The sequence below is a fragment of the Nicotiana tomentosiformis genome, chromosome 2 (assembly GCF_000390325.3).
Source record: "Nicotiana tomentosiformis chromosome 2, ASM39032v3, whole genome shotgun sequence".
Taxonomy (NCBI): domain Eukaryota; kingdom Viridiplantae; phylum Streptophyta; class Magnoliopsida; order Solanales; family Solanaceae; genus Nicotiana; species Nicotiana tomentosiformis.
The window spans coordinates 25,159,590-25,172,711 of record NC_090813.1 but is presented as its reverse complement, the minus strand read 5'-3'; the positions used below and the strand labels follow the sequence as shown (position 1 = coordinate 25,172,711).

At 37.6% G+C, this 13,122-nt stretch overlaps 1 protein-coding gene across 3 annotated transcripts; it reads right to left on the bottom strand.

Annotated features, from left to right (window-relative positions):
• Positions 1-3,124: 3,124 nt before the first annotated feature.
• On the bottom strand, positions 3,125-12,839 carry LOC104121301 (BAG family molecular chaperone regulator 4). Of its 3 annotated transcripts, XM_018766578.3 has the most exons (6): positions 12,491-12,784; positions 10,970-11,226; positions 10,743-10,889; positions 7,347-7,392; positions 3,689-3,738; positions 3,125-3,496 (listed from the first exon to the last, which is right to left on the bottom strand). In XM_018766578.3, exons 1-5 carry the CDS (start codon positions 12,651-12,653, stop codon positions 3,698-3,700), a joined length of 654 nt encoding a protein of 217 aa, XP_018622094.1. In that variant the 5' UTR covers positions 12,654-12,784; the 3' UTR covers positions 3,125-3,496; positions 3,689-3,697. The 3 variants fall into 3 exon arrangements, with proteins under 3 accessions (XP_018622094.1, XP_009631556.1, XP_033508746.1); XM_033652855.2 differs by lacking the exon at positions 3,689-3,738 and having other exon boundaries at positions 3,261-3,496; XM_009633261.4 differs by lacking the exons at positions 3,689-3,738; positions 7,347-7,392 and having other exon boundaries at positions 12,491-12,839.
• Positions 12,840-13,122: the final 283 nt, after the last annotated feature.

The following is a 13,122-nucleotide window of genomic DNA, read 5'->3' as shown; positions in this document are numbered from 1 at the left end:
GTTTTTCAATAAAATAACATAAATATGAGATGAGTCATAGTATTGTACTAAAAATATTCAACAATAAAGATAATAAAATTTCATAAAATAAATATTATTAATAAGCCATAATGAAAACAAACATAATTTAAAATTATGACTAATAAGTACTATTATTTACATGACTAACCACTAAAAGAAAAATAAGTTATACATTTTATCTAAACCATGGAAAAACTAAAAAATAGATATCCAACACTATTTTCATTTATAGTACAATTGAATTGAATATCTTTTATTAGCATTAGTATTGATTTGATTTTGGTTTAGGATTTATTTGAGTAACTAACATATATGGACTATAAATTTTTTTGGAGCATCCAAAAATTATAAGCTCAAGCTTGAAATAATACGTTAAAAGATAAAACTATGAAAAAGCTTAAGACATATTTATAAACTACAGTACCATAAATATTTTTATGTATTAAATATATTTAATTCTATACATATAATGTCGGGTTGGTTAGGTTTCGGTTTGACGTTTTTTAGTTAAAACCAAACCAAAACAAATATGGTCGGTTTTTTTTTCCCAACACCAAACCAAATTAAACCAAACCATAGTCAGGTTATTTTTTTTGATTTGACTCGGATTATTAGGTTGGTGCGGTTTGTCGGTTTCATTTGTACACCCGTTCAAAAGTGCAACGAGTTCGATAAGAACTGTAAAGATCTATCAAGTTTAAATCATTGTGCATCTATTTGCCACTAGGCTAATCCTAATTCTACGTCTGTGTTAAAAGAGATGCTCTCCCTATTTTCATCAAGTAGACAGATTCTAACAAGTTTCTACAATTAGTTGAGTATCACATCTAGTTAAGAATATAACGAACCTGATTCATGATATATATATGCCAATGTTAAAAAATTATGTAGCAGCCATATATCTTGCTCCATCAAACTCCACAGTATCACGCATAAAATGGCGTAAATTAATTGACATTGAAGTTTTTTTTTTTTAAATAATCGTAGTGTTCATGCCAGCTTGCGCGTACCTCGACTAATTTCACGGGATACCTGCCAACTCCTACCAGCAACAGATACCAGGTAACTCTATCCACCAACGCTTGGATTGATGTGAGGAAATCACCTAGTGTTTTTTTCCTCGAATGGGAATTGACATTTGAGTGTTAGGGATAAGATGATGGAGCAGTTTGGTCTGGTGTAGACCTCTGAGACTTGGAGCTATAAGAATGATTTGAACGCTTCCTACACAGCAAGAAAATCACAGTGACAAGAAAAAGAGTAAAAAGAATGACAAGTACCAGCAACATAATTTCTCCACTGAGAGCAAAACTATGATTCTTAGCAGATAGCATCGCGTCATCTTTCTGTGAAAAATCATCCGGAGCCATGTACGAGGGTGTATTCAAAGGATAAATCATCACTGAAGATAGTGCTAAGTGTTAACAAACTTATGGTATATTTATTTCTTCATTTTCATTAGGATGTAGAATATCAGTGGAGCTTTAAGAAGGTAAGGTTTTCAAGATAGTTTCTTGGCATGTTTTGTTGTGTGATGGCCCACCTTGAATTGTCCATTTTCACCCCCAACCCTACACCCCGGTCCGGTTGAAAGGCTCACTCCTTCCCTCGATTGGTCCAACCTTCTCTATCAGCTTGGTCCGATCATGCCGTGGCAAACATCTCAACGGACTCGGGATTGGATCTAGCGGGTTTATCTGAATTCAATACTTTCACTGCGGAATATAAATTTACGGGTAAAAATTATCTAAAATAGGAACAAATAGTAGTTATGGATATAATGGGTTCAAACTAATTTTTTTTTAGAGATTGAACTAATAGAATTCAAATCATGAATCTGTCTTTGTGGACAGGATGTGACTTTTCGTAGAGATTAATGGACCATATATACTAAAACGTGAAAAGAATTCCAACAAGTGAACAAGCAAAACCAAAAAAGGTCAATGTCACCTTCTATAGACTTGGGCCATGATAAAGCCGTGCACACAGTCAACTTCCTAGTAAATTAAAAATTCGCTAGAATTTGGAATCGCAGAGTGACCTATCTGATTCTCACAAGAAAATAGTTTTCGAATTTGACTTTAAATTCAGTAGTAAACAAATCACTAGAACCTCAAAATTGCAGATAAACAATAGTGACATGTAATAAATATCAGAGTTCTAGCTAATGAAGATGAGCAAGGACCCAACAGTACACTCCTACCCAAGTAATATTCCTTAGCTTTGAAAAAAAAAATTAAGCCTCATTCTCATGATGGTTGATGTTTAGAACCTATCTCAAAAGGACAAAAAGGGTAGCCCGGTGCACAAAGTATTATGCGTTCACGCAAGATTCGGGGAATGGTCGCACCTCTAAGGGGTGTGATATAGGCAGCATACCCTAATGCAAACATCAGTGACTGGTTCAACGGCTCGAACCCGTGACCTATAGATCACACAAAGATAACTTGATCGTTACTTCAAGACTCCCCTTCAATTAAAATCCGATAATCTCAATATAGAAAACATTATACTTTTAATTTCAATCAAAAAATTCAACTACTAAATATCACCATAATATCTGTCTACGGTAAATGGAGCATAATTTGTAAGTTCTGAACATAAAGAAATTGTTTGAAAACCACACGCCAATAGATGTGTGGTGACCCAAGCAAACTTGGATGGGTCGGGTCAAAATTGGCTCCGATAATTTTACATGTTTAAAATTGTTTCAACCTGTCAATTTGACACCTCTAGATTGGCATCCCCTCGTTGGAGATAACCTTGAGAGTGATGGAGTTATTATTTCACAAAACTTGCTTGGCATTGGTTCAAACTTATCCACAAGAAACAACGCCAACTTAATTTGTCAATGATGATAGAAGAGTAACTTCTATTCTCTTACACTATGTACTGAATACCCTATTCATATGCACAATAAGGGGTTGGAAGATCTCAAACATTAAGGTGAAGGAAAAACTGAAGCGATCAACCACATACCTGAACTTCATCAAAAGGCTAATGTTAGGAAGCAATTAAATTTGCTTTGGCAATCAGAGGTTTGCCAGAGATGAGGTGAAGAATCTGCTTTGGCACTAAACTTTATTTAATCTTTTAACAAAAGTAATTAACCATCACCATTTCATTAAACCTCTATGTTTTCCTGGTCATGAGTTTACAGTCAACAAAAATTTACAACTGTAACGATAGAATGAAGGTGACTAAATAATAGTGGTATGCAGTGCCTAATAACTGGCATATTTCGTCTCTTTAAATAATAAACTGGAACCATCTACTACTATTCGAATTGCTCCCAGTCCTCAGTCACTACAGTAGAAGACGGTCTAGGAGGTGGGGCATTCAGGCTTCCAACTCCAGACTCAAATGTCTCCCATTGAGTAGTCACTGACACGGCATTACTGTTGTTGCTAAACGGATTGGCATTTCTTGCCTTAACTGCATCCATTGTCTCTACCAAGCTCTGGACACGGCGCACCTGAACAAGGAAGTTAAACACTTGACATCAATATGTGCAATCATGTAAAATCAAATAGGCACAAGCAGCAGCTTAAATCTAGAAGCAAGTAATGAATGCAGCAGTTAACAGTGCTCCATCTCAAAGATGAACGTAATGTTTCTGAAACACAAAAAGATCAATATAGAAGATTACTAAGACAACGAGGATTACCATATACAATTAGTTTAAGACCCTTAATACTCGATAACAATGCATTAAGTCTGCAATACAAATTAGTTAGCCCACAAAAACAGTTTAATTACGTGCTAAAAATAAAATAATCAAAGCCAAACTCAAAGGAAATCATATGCAGATAAAGAGGCTAGGGAGACTGAAGAAATAAGCTTCAAGGAATACTATAGATTGTAATCTGACTTTTCCAGCAAAGTGATGTTCAACTCAGAAGCTGAGGAACTAAAGTAGAGAGGCTAAGCCCATCAGAGATGGAAAAGGGTTGTTTCTTGACCAAATATTTCCTTTATTCGTGGATAACCAAGCATAGAGGTAGTCATTATGAACACGTCAGAGTTTGCAAAGAAAAAGTGACAATGTCAATGGACTATACTGCCAAAATTCAAAGAAAAGCAAATATGAATAATTTGATACCAAAGCTAGCATCTATTATATACGCCGGTTTCTCAAAACTTAAGCAGGCCTAGCAGATTTAACACTACTGTCAACTAGGAGTAGCAAGGGGCTTAATTATTAGCAGTCCGCCTCAACTCTATTTGGATTTGGCTCATATATTTATTTGCATCATGCATAGCCAGTCAGTTTTTCACATAAAATAGCAGGCCACACTTTTGTATTCATTTATCAGGACACGACTAAGATTCCATATATTTATACACCACATTAAGGGTGGACACAGAAGCTATATGGACCCTTCCTTTCTGTTTCAAGCGCTTCCCAGACCACATCGGAATGTTTAATCATGTGAGAAATAATACACGGGAAAATAGTATTATTGATAATGTTAACTATAATACAAGTAACCCTATTTATAACAATATACAATACATACACTACTCCTATTTCATGTAGGACTATGCTTATTACTAACTAACACTCCCCCTCAAGCTGGTGCATACAAATCATATGTACCGAGCTTGTTATATATATAACTAATACGAGGACTAGTGAGCGACTTGGTGAAAATATCTGCAAACTGATCATTCGACTTCACAAACTTTGTACTAATATCTCCTGAGTATCTTTTCTCTAACGAAGTGACAGTCAATTTCAATGTGTTTAGTTCTTTCATGGAACACCAGATTTGATGCAATATGAAGGGCAGCTTGATTATCGCACACAAGTTCCATCTAGCTGATTTTACCAAATTTCAACTTCTTGAGCAATTATTTGATCCAAACTAGCTCACATGTTGCCATAGCCATTGCTCGATATTCTACTTCTGTACTAGACCTAGCAACTACATTTTGTTTCTTGCTCTTCCAAGACACCACCAACTAAAACACAATATCCAGACGCAGAACGTCTATCAGAAAGTGATCCTGCCCAATCAGCATCTGAGTATCCAACAATCTGCTCATGGCCTTAATCCTCAAACAATAACCCTTTACCTGGAGCCGATTTTATATACCGAAGAATACAGACAACTGCATCTCAATGACTATCACAGGGAGAATCCATTAAATGACTTACAACACTCACAGGAAAGGAAATGTCAGGTCTAGTCACTGTGAGATAATTTAAATTACCAACCAACCGCCTATATCTTAGAGGATCGCTAAGCGGCTCCCCATGTCCTCAAGAATGTCTAAAGCATACTTCCGATGTGAGATCACAATACCTGAGCTAGACTGAGCGACCTCAATACCCAAAAAATACTTTAGTCAGCCCAGATCCTTAGTTTGAAAGAGATGTTGCTTCAATTTAGTAATACCATCCTGATCATTGCCGGTAATTAACAATATCTTCAACATAGACCACTAGATAAATACAGAGACTTGAAGGAGAATGTCGATAAAACACTAAGTGATTAGCTTCACTACGAGTTATGCCAAACTCCTGAATAATTGTGTTGAACTTACCAAACCAGGCTCAAGGAGACTGCTTTAGACCATAAAGTGACCGGCGCAAGCGACATACAATGCCACGAGACCCCATGAGCAACAAACCCAGGTGGTTGCTCCATATAAACTCCATCCTCAAGGTCACCGCGTAGAAAAGCATTCTTAATGTCCAGCTGATAGAGAGACCAATGGCGAACATCAGCCATGGATAGAAAAAGGTGGACTAATAGTATCTTAGCCACGGGAGAGAATGTATCACTGTAATCGAGCCCAAATATCTGAGTATATCCCTTGGCAACAAGATGGGCCTTAAGTCGATCAACCTTGCCATCCGGACCGACCTTGACTGCATAAACCCAACGACAACCAACAGTAGATTTACCTGTAGGAAAAGGAGCAAGCTCCTAAGTACCATTCGTATGTAAAGCAGACATCTCGTCAATCATAGCCTGTCAAAAATCCTAGATGAAACAATGCTTCACCTGTAGACTTAGGGATGGAAACAGAGGACAAAAAAGATATGGAAGCATAATGGGGTGATGACAGACAATAACTTAAACCGACATAATGGGGATTAGGATTAAGTATGGTCCGTATACGTTTCCGAAATGCAATTGGCATACTAGGAGACAAGTCCGCAGTAGGAGACGTGAATCGGCTGGGCGCGGACGGCGATGAAAAGTCAAGAGTGATGTTCCTGTGGTTGGGGATCTAAGAGGGGCAACACACTCCTCAACAGTTGGGGATCTAGGAGGAGCAACACTAGACTCCTCAACGGTTGGTATAGGTAAGACTTCTGTGGTTGAAGGTGGAGGAGGAGCTATGTAAACTCCTCAAAGGTCGGTATACGTAAGACCTCAAATATATCAAGGTGGTCAGAAGAGGTAAAGAAAGGTATAGACTCAAAAAAATGACGTAAGCTGACATAAGGTACCTACGAAGATCAGGTGAGTAACAACAATATCCCTTCTAAACACGAGAATAATCAAGGAAGACACACTTGAGAGCACGAGGAGCTAAATTATCTTTCTCGGGGACTGAATTATGAACAAAATATGTGCTCCCAAAAAAAAGAGGGGGAAGAGAGTATAAGGGTGACTGGGGAAACAATACTGAATACGAAATCTATGGGAGATGAAGGCATCCGATTAATCAAATAACAAGTTGTGAGAACTGCATCGCCCCAAAAACGCAACGGAGCACGAGATTCGATGAGAAGTGTGCGAGCAATCTCAATGAGGTGCCTATTCTTTCTCTCTGCAACCCATTTTGCTGAGGGGTATACAGACATCTTGTCTGATGAATAATTCCTTAGAGAAGTATAAACTGCTGAAATGGATAGGACAAATATTCTAAGGTATTATCACTGCGAAAAGTGCGAATAAAAACACCAAATTGATTTTTAATTTCAACAAAAAAATTCTGGAATATAGAAAACAACTCAAAACGATCTTTCATTAAGAAAAGCCAAGTACATCTTGAATAATCATCAATGAAACTAATAAAATAACAAAATCCCAAGGTTGAACTGACTCTAGTAGGACCCCATATATCATAATGAACTAAAGAGAAAACAGACTCTGCATGACTCTCAACACTACGCAGAAAGGAGGCTCGGGTATGTTTCCCAAGCTGACACGAGTCACAATCTAATGTAGACAAACTAGACAAACTAGACACCATCTTCTGAAGCTTGGATAAACCTGAATGTCCTAAACGTCTGTGAATTAGCTCCGGAGGATCTGTAACTAGACATGCTTTGGAGGGATTGAGTGAGTTAAGGTAGTAAAGACCTTCTGTTTCACGCCCTGTGCCAATCGTCGGTCCCGTACTGCGGTCCTGCATAATAAAGAATCATCAATAAAATATATACCACAATGGAAAGCACGAGTCAAACGAGCAACAGATGCAAGACTAAAAGGGCAGTCGGAGACATAAAGAACGGAATCTAGAGTGACAAAAGAAAGGGGATTAGCTTGTCCAACTCCTTGTGCTTTAGTTTGAAACCCATTGGCTAAAGTAACCATGGGAAGAGATTGTGAATACACAATATTCGACAAAAGAGATTTATTACAAGAGATATGATCAGAAGCGCCTGAGTCCATGACCCATGGTCCAAGAGTACTAGACTAGGAAACACAAGCAAAAGAATTACTAGCAACCTGATACTTCTGAGCAATCGAGGCTACTTGTGGAGATGTCTGCTTACTTGCTCGATACTGAAGGAACTCATTATATTCTCCTTCAGATAAAGAAAATCTCTGGCTACCTATAGTCTCGGTATGAGCAACATAAGCATTTTTGGGTGGTCGACCATGTAAAGAATAGCACACTTCACGAGTGTGTCCAAGTTTATGACAATAAGAATACTTGGGTCTAGATCTTTCAAAACGACCTCCTCCTCGTCTATTCTCCATAGTTTGAGTTTGAGATGCCCGATTTTCCACTGTCTGGGATGCGAGGAGTCAAGTGTTTGTGATGAGATCACTAGGTGACTTGGTACTGCAGCAAGGCGAAGTAATCGAGAGAATAATTCATCAACTGTAGGGGCAGTCGAACTAGCCAAAATCTGGTCACGTACTGAATCAAAGTTCATTAGGAAGTCCAGCGAGTGTAAGAACTAGAAACATCTTCTATCGTTGCTCTTGTTACTTTTCAATACCAGCAGAAACTGGCATCAACTTCTCAAATTCTTCCATGACTACCTATACTTGTTCCAAGTAAGTAGACATATCCAATTCTTGTTTCATCAAGCTTGTCATTCGCAATATCACATTATAGAAACGAGATATGTCATTAGAGTATAAAGTACGAGCCTTTTCCCAAACTATATAACATATCTGGAATGGACGGAACAAGGGCATCAACTTGGAATCAATAGATCGCCACAAGATACTACATAACTGAGCATCGACCTTCTCCCAAAGTGCTTTGGCCTTTTCATCTCCTTCGCTACCCTTTTTTGTTAAATGATCTTGAACACCTTGACCTTTACACCACAATTGGACAAACGAAGCCCAAGCTAAATAGTTTGAACTTCCCATTAAAGGTTCTGAGGTAATAATAATATCGGAACTTCCAGAACCCGTGTTTTTAGACCCAAAAGCATCAACTCCCAAAGACATTGTTAGATAGAAAAAAGGTCTAGCAAATTAGCACCAACTAAAACAAAGAATCAACTGTAGTTTGCCTGAAAAACATTGCACTGCTGCCGGAAAAACTTTCAAAGTGCTCGAAATTAAAAAATAAAATTATGGGTAGGCTCGGAATTAGAAGGCGATCTAACTGTTCTAAAGAAATTTCGTCAAAAAGTGGCCGGAAAGTGCTCCACGCGCCTGCGCGTGGAGTAGATCTTGCCGAACAAGAAAAACCTCTGATCGGCGCGTGGTGGTGCGTGAGATGTTGGTTGCCGGAGTGTTTGTTGGGGTTTGGTCGCCGGGGCTTGGGGAACCTTGTGGTGGTGTTGGTTTTTTGCACAACACCGATGGAAATTGGTTTGACGAAAAACAACCCTAAAAAGGTCGTCGGAATTGAAGCACGACGGCTTTTTTGGTTGGGTTTTCTTTCCCAGATGTTTTCTCACTGCCGCACAGATACCATGTGAGAAATAATACACGAGAAAATTATATTATTGATAATGTTAACTATAATACATGTACCCCTATTTATAACAATACACAATACTTATACTACTCATATTCCATGTAGGACTATGCTTATCTACATAATAACTAACTAACAAATCATAAAGATGGGCAGTCAAAAAAACAGCTATCACAACAGGAAAGGGGGAGCGGAGATATGGCTCGCAGAATCATACCACGACGGTCAAAAAGTATATTTCCTTCATATAAAACACAACATGGACCATTCTTGGCATTCTTCTTTTTCAATTGAAGAAAAAAACCAGATCTTCGAATGCATTTTCCTTGCCGCACCCTATGGCACAACCATCTTTTCATAGGGATTCTGCTTTAAAGGTTGGGCCCACATCTATTAGGAGCAATATCATGGTAAATAAACTAGTCCACTGGGGCCCAACACAAATCTAGGTCAATAATTTGTTTAGTCGATTCACAAAACTAGCGAAAGTGTCAACCAAAAGCTTGAACTATGGAGAAGCACTCTTGAGTATGGGTTTTAGGATAAGTGAAAGTAAGACAGAACATAAGCACTGAAAGTTTAGCAAACATAAGAATAGTGAACGTGAGGTGCGATGAGCTTAATGGAGCGACATAGAAAGTGGGGATTCATATAGTCGACCCCAACTTGTTAGGGATAAAGGCATTCTTGTAGTGTATATGGATATCTTGGTGTCAAAGTGAAGGTAATTATTATGAAGCCATGTTAGGCTTTATCAACTCACTACACAACCTATCTTCCTGCTATGTTGATACTTTGCATTTGGCCATTTGCAATGTAATTACCAGCTCTTTCTTGATGTGTTTTTTTACTCAAAAGAATTACCTTATCAAAAAATATAACATACTCCCTCCATCCCAATTTATATGGCATTCTTTCCTTTTTAGTCTGTCCCAAAATGAATGTCACCTTTCTATATTTTGAAACAATTTAACTTCAAAATTCCCATTTTACCTACCCTTAATAAGATGATTTACAACCACACAATATCTAAGGCTTGTTTTAGACAAGTTTCTAAAGTCTGTATCTCTTTCTTAAACTATGTGCCTAGTCAAACGGTGTCACATAAATTGGGATGGAGGGAGTAATTATTTTCAAGATTTAGAGGGACAGGGTATGTTTTCGTAGACTTCCAAGCTATGTCACATAGTTATGTTTGAATACAAAAAATCAAATCGCATGCAATAAACTATAAAACAACATACAGGATTAGTAAAAGTATAATATACGACAAAACGCATGATACTGCAAGCAGTAACACCAAGGGAATTATGCCTACAGCCTCAGATCTCCAAACTTTGAGGGTTTGACATTTTATCTGTCCAGTGTGGTTCTCTACACATGACTAGCAAAGCTCTTCAGCTCAGTTTTACGCAAGTGTTAAGTCACCAGAAGCAAAACCAAGTGCTACCCGGGTGAAGGATATCAAATACACTTCAAAGTCCAGCTAATGGCATATAAAATCATTGGCAACAGTAGAAAGTCAAGCTAGGATAGACTTAATAATTTGACAGGTCCAGAATATCTTAATTGCCTAGGAAACAAACCTCCATCTTTCTTTGTACTTTCCCTTCTCCTTCAGCATCAATGCCATCCAATTTCAGCAGCTGCCTCATCAGCATCTCTGTCAGACAGATAATATCCTTGTCCTCAACATTGGAACCACCAAAAACAACTGTTTGTACAGCAGAGACCTAGGGTAATGAAGACCAAAGTAAAACTTCAAATTACGAGATCATGGTGTCATAGTCACCTTAGAATGAAAGGAATCAACCTGCTCTGAGAGCTTATCCACTTCTTTTCTCACTTCATAAACTGCTTCAGCTCCTCTTGATATTTCAGTGGTTAACTTAACCTCTTCGGGATTTTTGTCCTCAACTGTTTTTTCCTCCATAACTAACACTTTGGAATTGTCTTTCACACCAGCCAAGTGGAGGTATTCATGATCTTCTTTTTCTTTTCCTCGGAACAGAAGTTTTTGCACCTTCGGCTCCAAACCAATTATTTGGGAAATGACACTTTTTACTTCACCTGTATCCATATTTGATTGGCATTAGAAGCATAACGACAGAGTATCGTTACCAATATATAACACTGCATGTATACATATAGTAGATGCAATGGTGATTTATAATCAGTTAATTTAGTAAATCCAACAATGAAATATTACTTTCACTACGTTGACAATAAAAACTACCTTTGCTAGATTGGTTTGAGTTGAGAAAGGTATACACATGCTGAAACAGATCACAAATAACAATGTCACACACATTACTTTGGAGTAGTATAAGCTCTCATTTATGGTGATAAAAAAGAAAAGGGTAAGAGCTTAAGCAGGCATCATGGTGCAGTTGGTTATCACAATAAACTATTCTCCTCATCTTTAAATATAGATAGCTACCATTCCATTTGCTCCTATTCTAATTACAAATTAGTCTATGTTGACTTCTTTCAATCTGCCAAAGCCGTGGTGGAGAATGCAGGTCCCAATGAAATAGTTGACATGGGCACAAGCTTTCCTAAACACCATCATTTTTGAAAAACAAAATGAAAGAAAAAGGACGAGGAGGTAGCAAGCAGTTATCAACTGTATTGAAAAACCCTCTAAGGATAGATATGAAGAGGCTTTACCGAAAAGATAACCTCTTTCCAAGCTCTAAAATTACAAGGCTCCTCAGAGCCAGAGAACTTTGAACTTATAGCATCCATAACTAGATGATTACCTTAATTTTTAACCATCTGGCATCATCAAAACCCGAAAATCAGTCAATCTCACCCTCTTCTGCATATAAGGGAAGCAGCAATGCGACTAGGCAGACAATGACTAGCATATAAGTAAGAATATGTACACTTAGATGCAACAACAACAACCCAGTAGAATCCCACTAGTGGGGAATATGTACACTTAGATGCAAAAACATGTATAAGAGTTTAGGTCATCAATGAAACCTATCAACGAGAAAACAAACCAAGTGGAGCATAGTTAGTGCAACCAGATTAGCCATGCCTAGTAATCCTTTTTTCTTTTTTTTCTTTTTTTTAAATGACCGGTGTTCCGACCAGCTTGCGCGCACCTCAACCACCATCACAGGTATCAGATAACTCCATTCTCTAAGGCTTAGACCAATAAAAAGGAATCACCTATTTTTATTTTTTTTTGACTCTGCTCGGATTTGGCCTAGTAACCCTTTATAAGTCAATACCAAAATAACACAAACTCATACTAAATCATAGAGAAGCACAGAAGTTTGTGACATATACACTATAACAAAGCAAAGGGATCTAAAATTCATACCAAAAGTGAATTCATAGGGGACAGGGAGATCGAAGTCTTGAGAAGCATAAGAGACCTTGATTGTGATAGTGGTGGGATTAGGAGAAGCAGAATCATCTTCTCTCCTTTGAACAAGCATACCGCTTGGCCTCATTTCCCAATCCGCTTCGTTTGACCCTTTCATTCCCAATTCTCAATTGGGTTTAATGTTTTTGACAGAGATTGAGCTGTGAAAACCCAGTTCCAAACCCTACTAGGAAAAGCATAAGGATCAATTCCGAATATTTTTATGACAGTAATTACGGAGGGGATTAACTTTAACTAAAACCAATGATGATCTCATAGGAGTTGCGTGGAGTGGGGTGGGTGGTTGCCGGTTGTGGGTCCTATTCAGCCTTTTCCTTTTAATAACGTAAAACGTTTTTGTCAAATATGTTTGTCAAATAGTTTTAGTTTCTTGTTATGAAATTAAAGCAATTTAGTAAAATATTAACAAGAAATAGATATAGAGAAAAGGAAGAGATTCTTATTTCTTCTTCAATTGTGTGTATTTTTCTATCTATTACAAGATCTTTATATAAGCATGAAAAGTAAATAATTATTATTGCAAAATATGTCATTGAACATATCATTACGCATTTGAGAGGAAGATC

What these genes read in the sequence shown, in the direction of transcription:
- LOC104121301 (XM_009633261.4), bottom strand. Translation starts at nt 12,653, where the DNA reads ATGAAAGGGTCAAACGAAGCGGATTGGGAAATGAGGCCAAGCGGTATG. An exon ending in CCCCTATGAATTCACTTTTG is followed by an intron (nt 11,227 to 12,490) that starts GTATGAATTTTA and finishes ATATGGATACAG; the next exon opens with GTGAAGTAAAAAGTGTCATT. An exon ending in TGGATAAGCTCTCAGAGCAG is followed by an intron (nt 10,890 to 10,969) that starts GTTGATTCCTTT and finishes TCATTACCCTAG; the next exon opens with GTCTCTGCTGTACAAACAGT.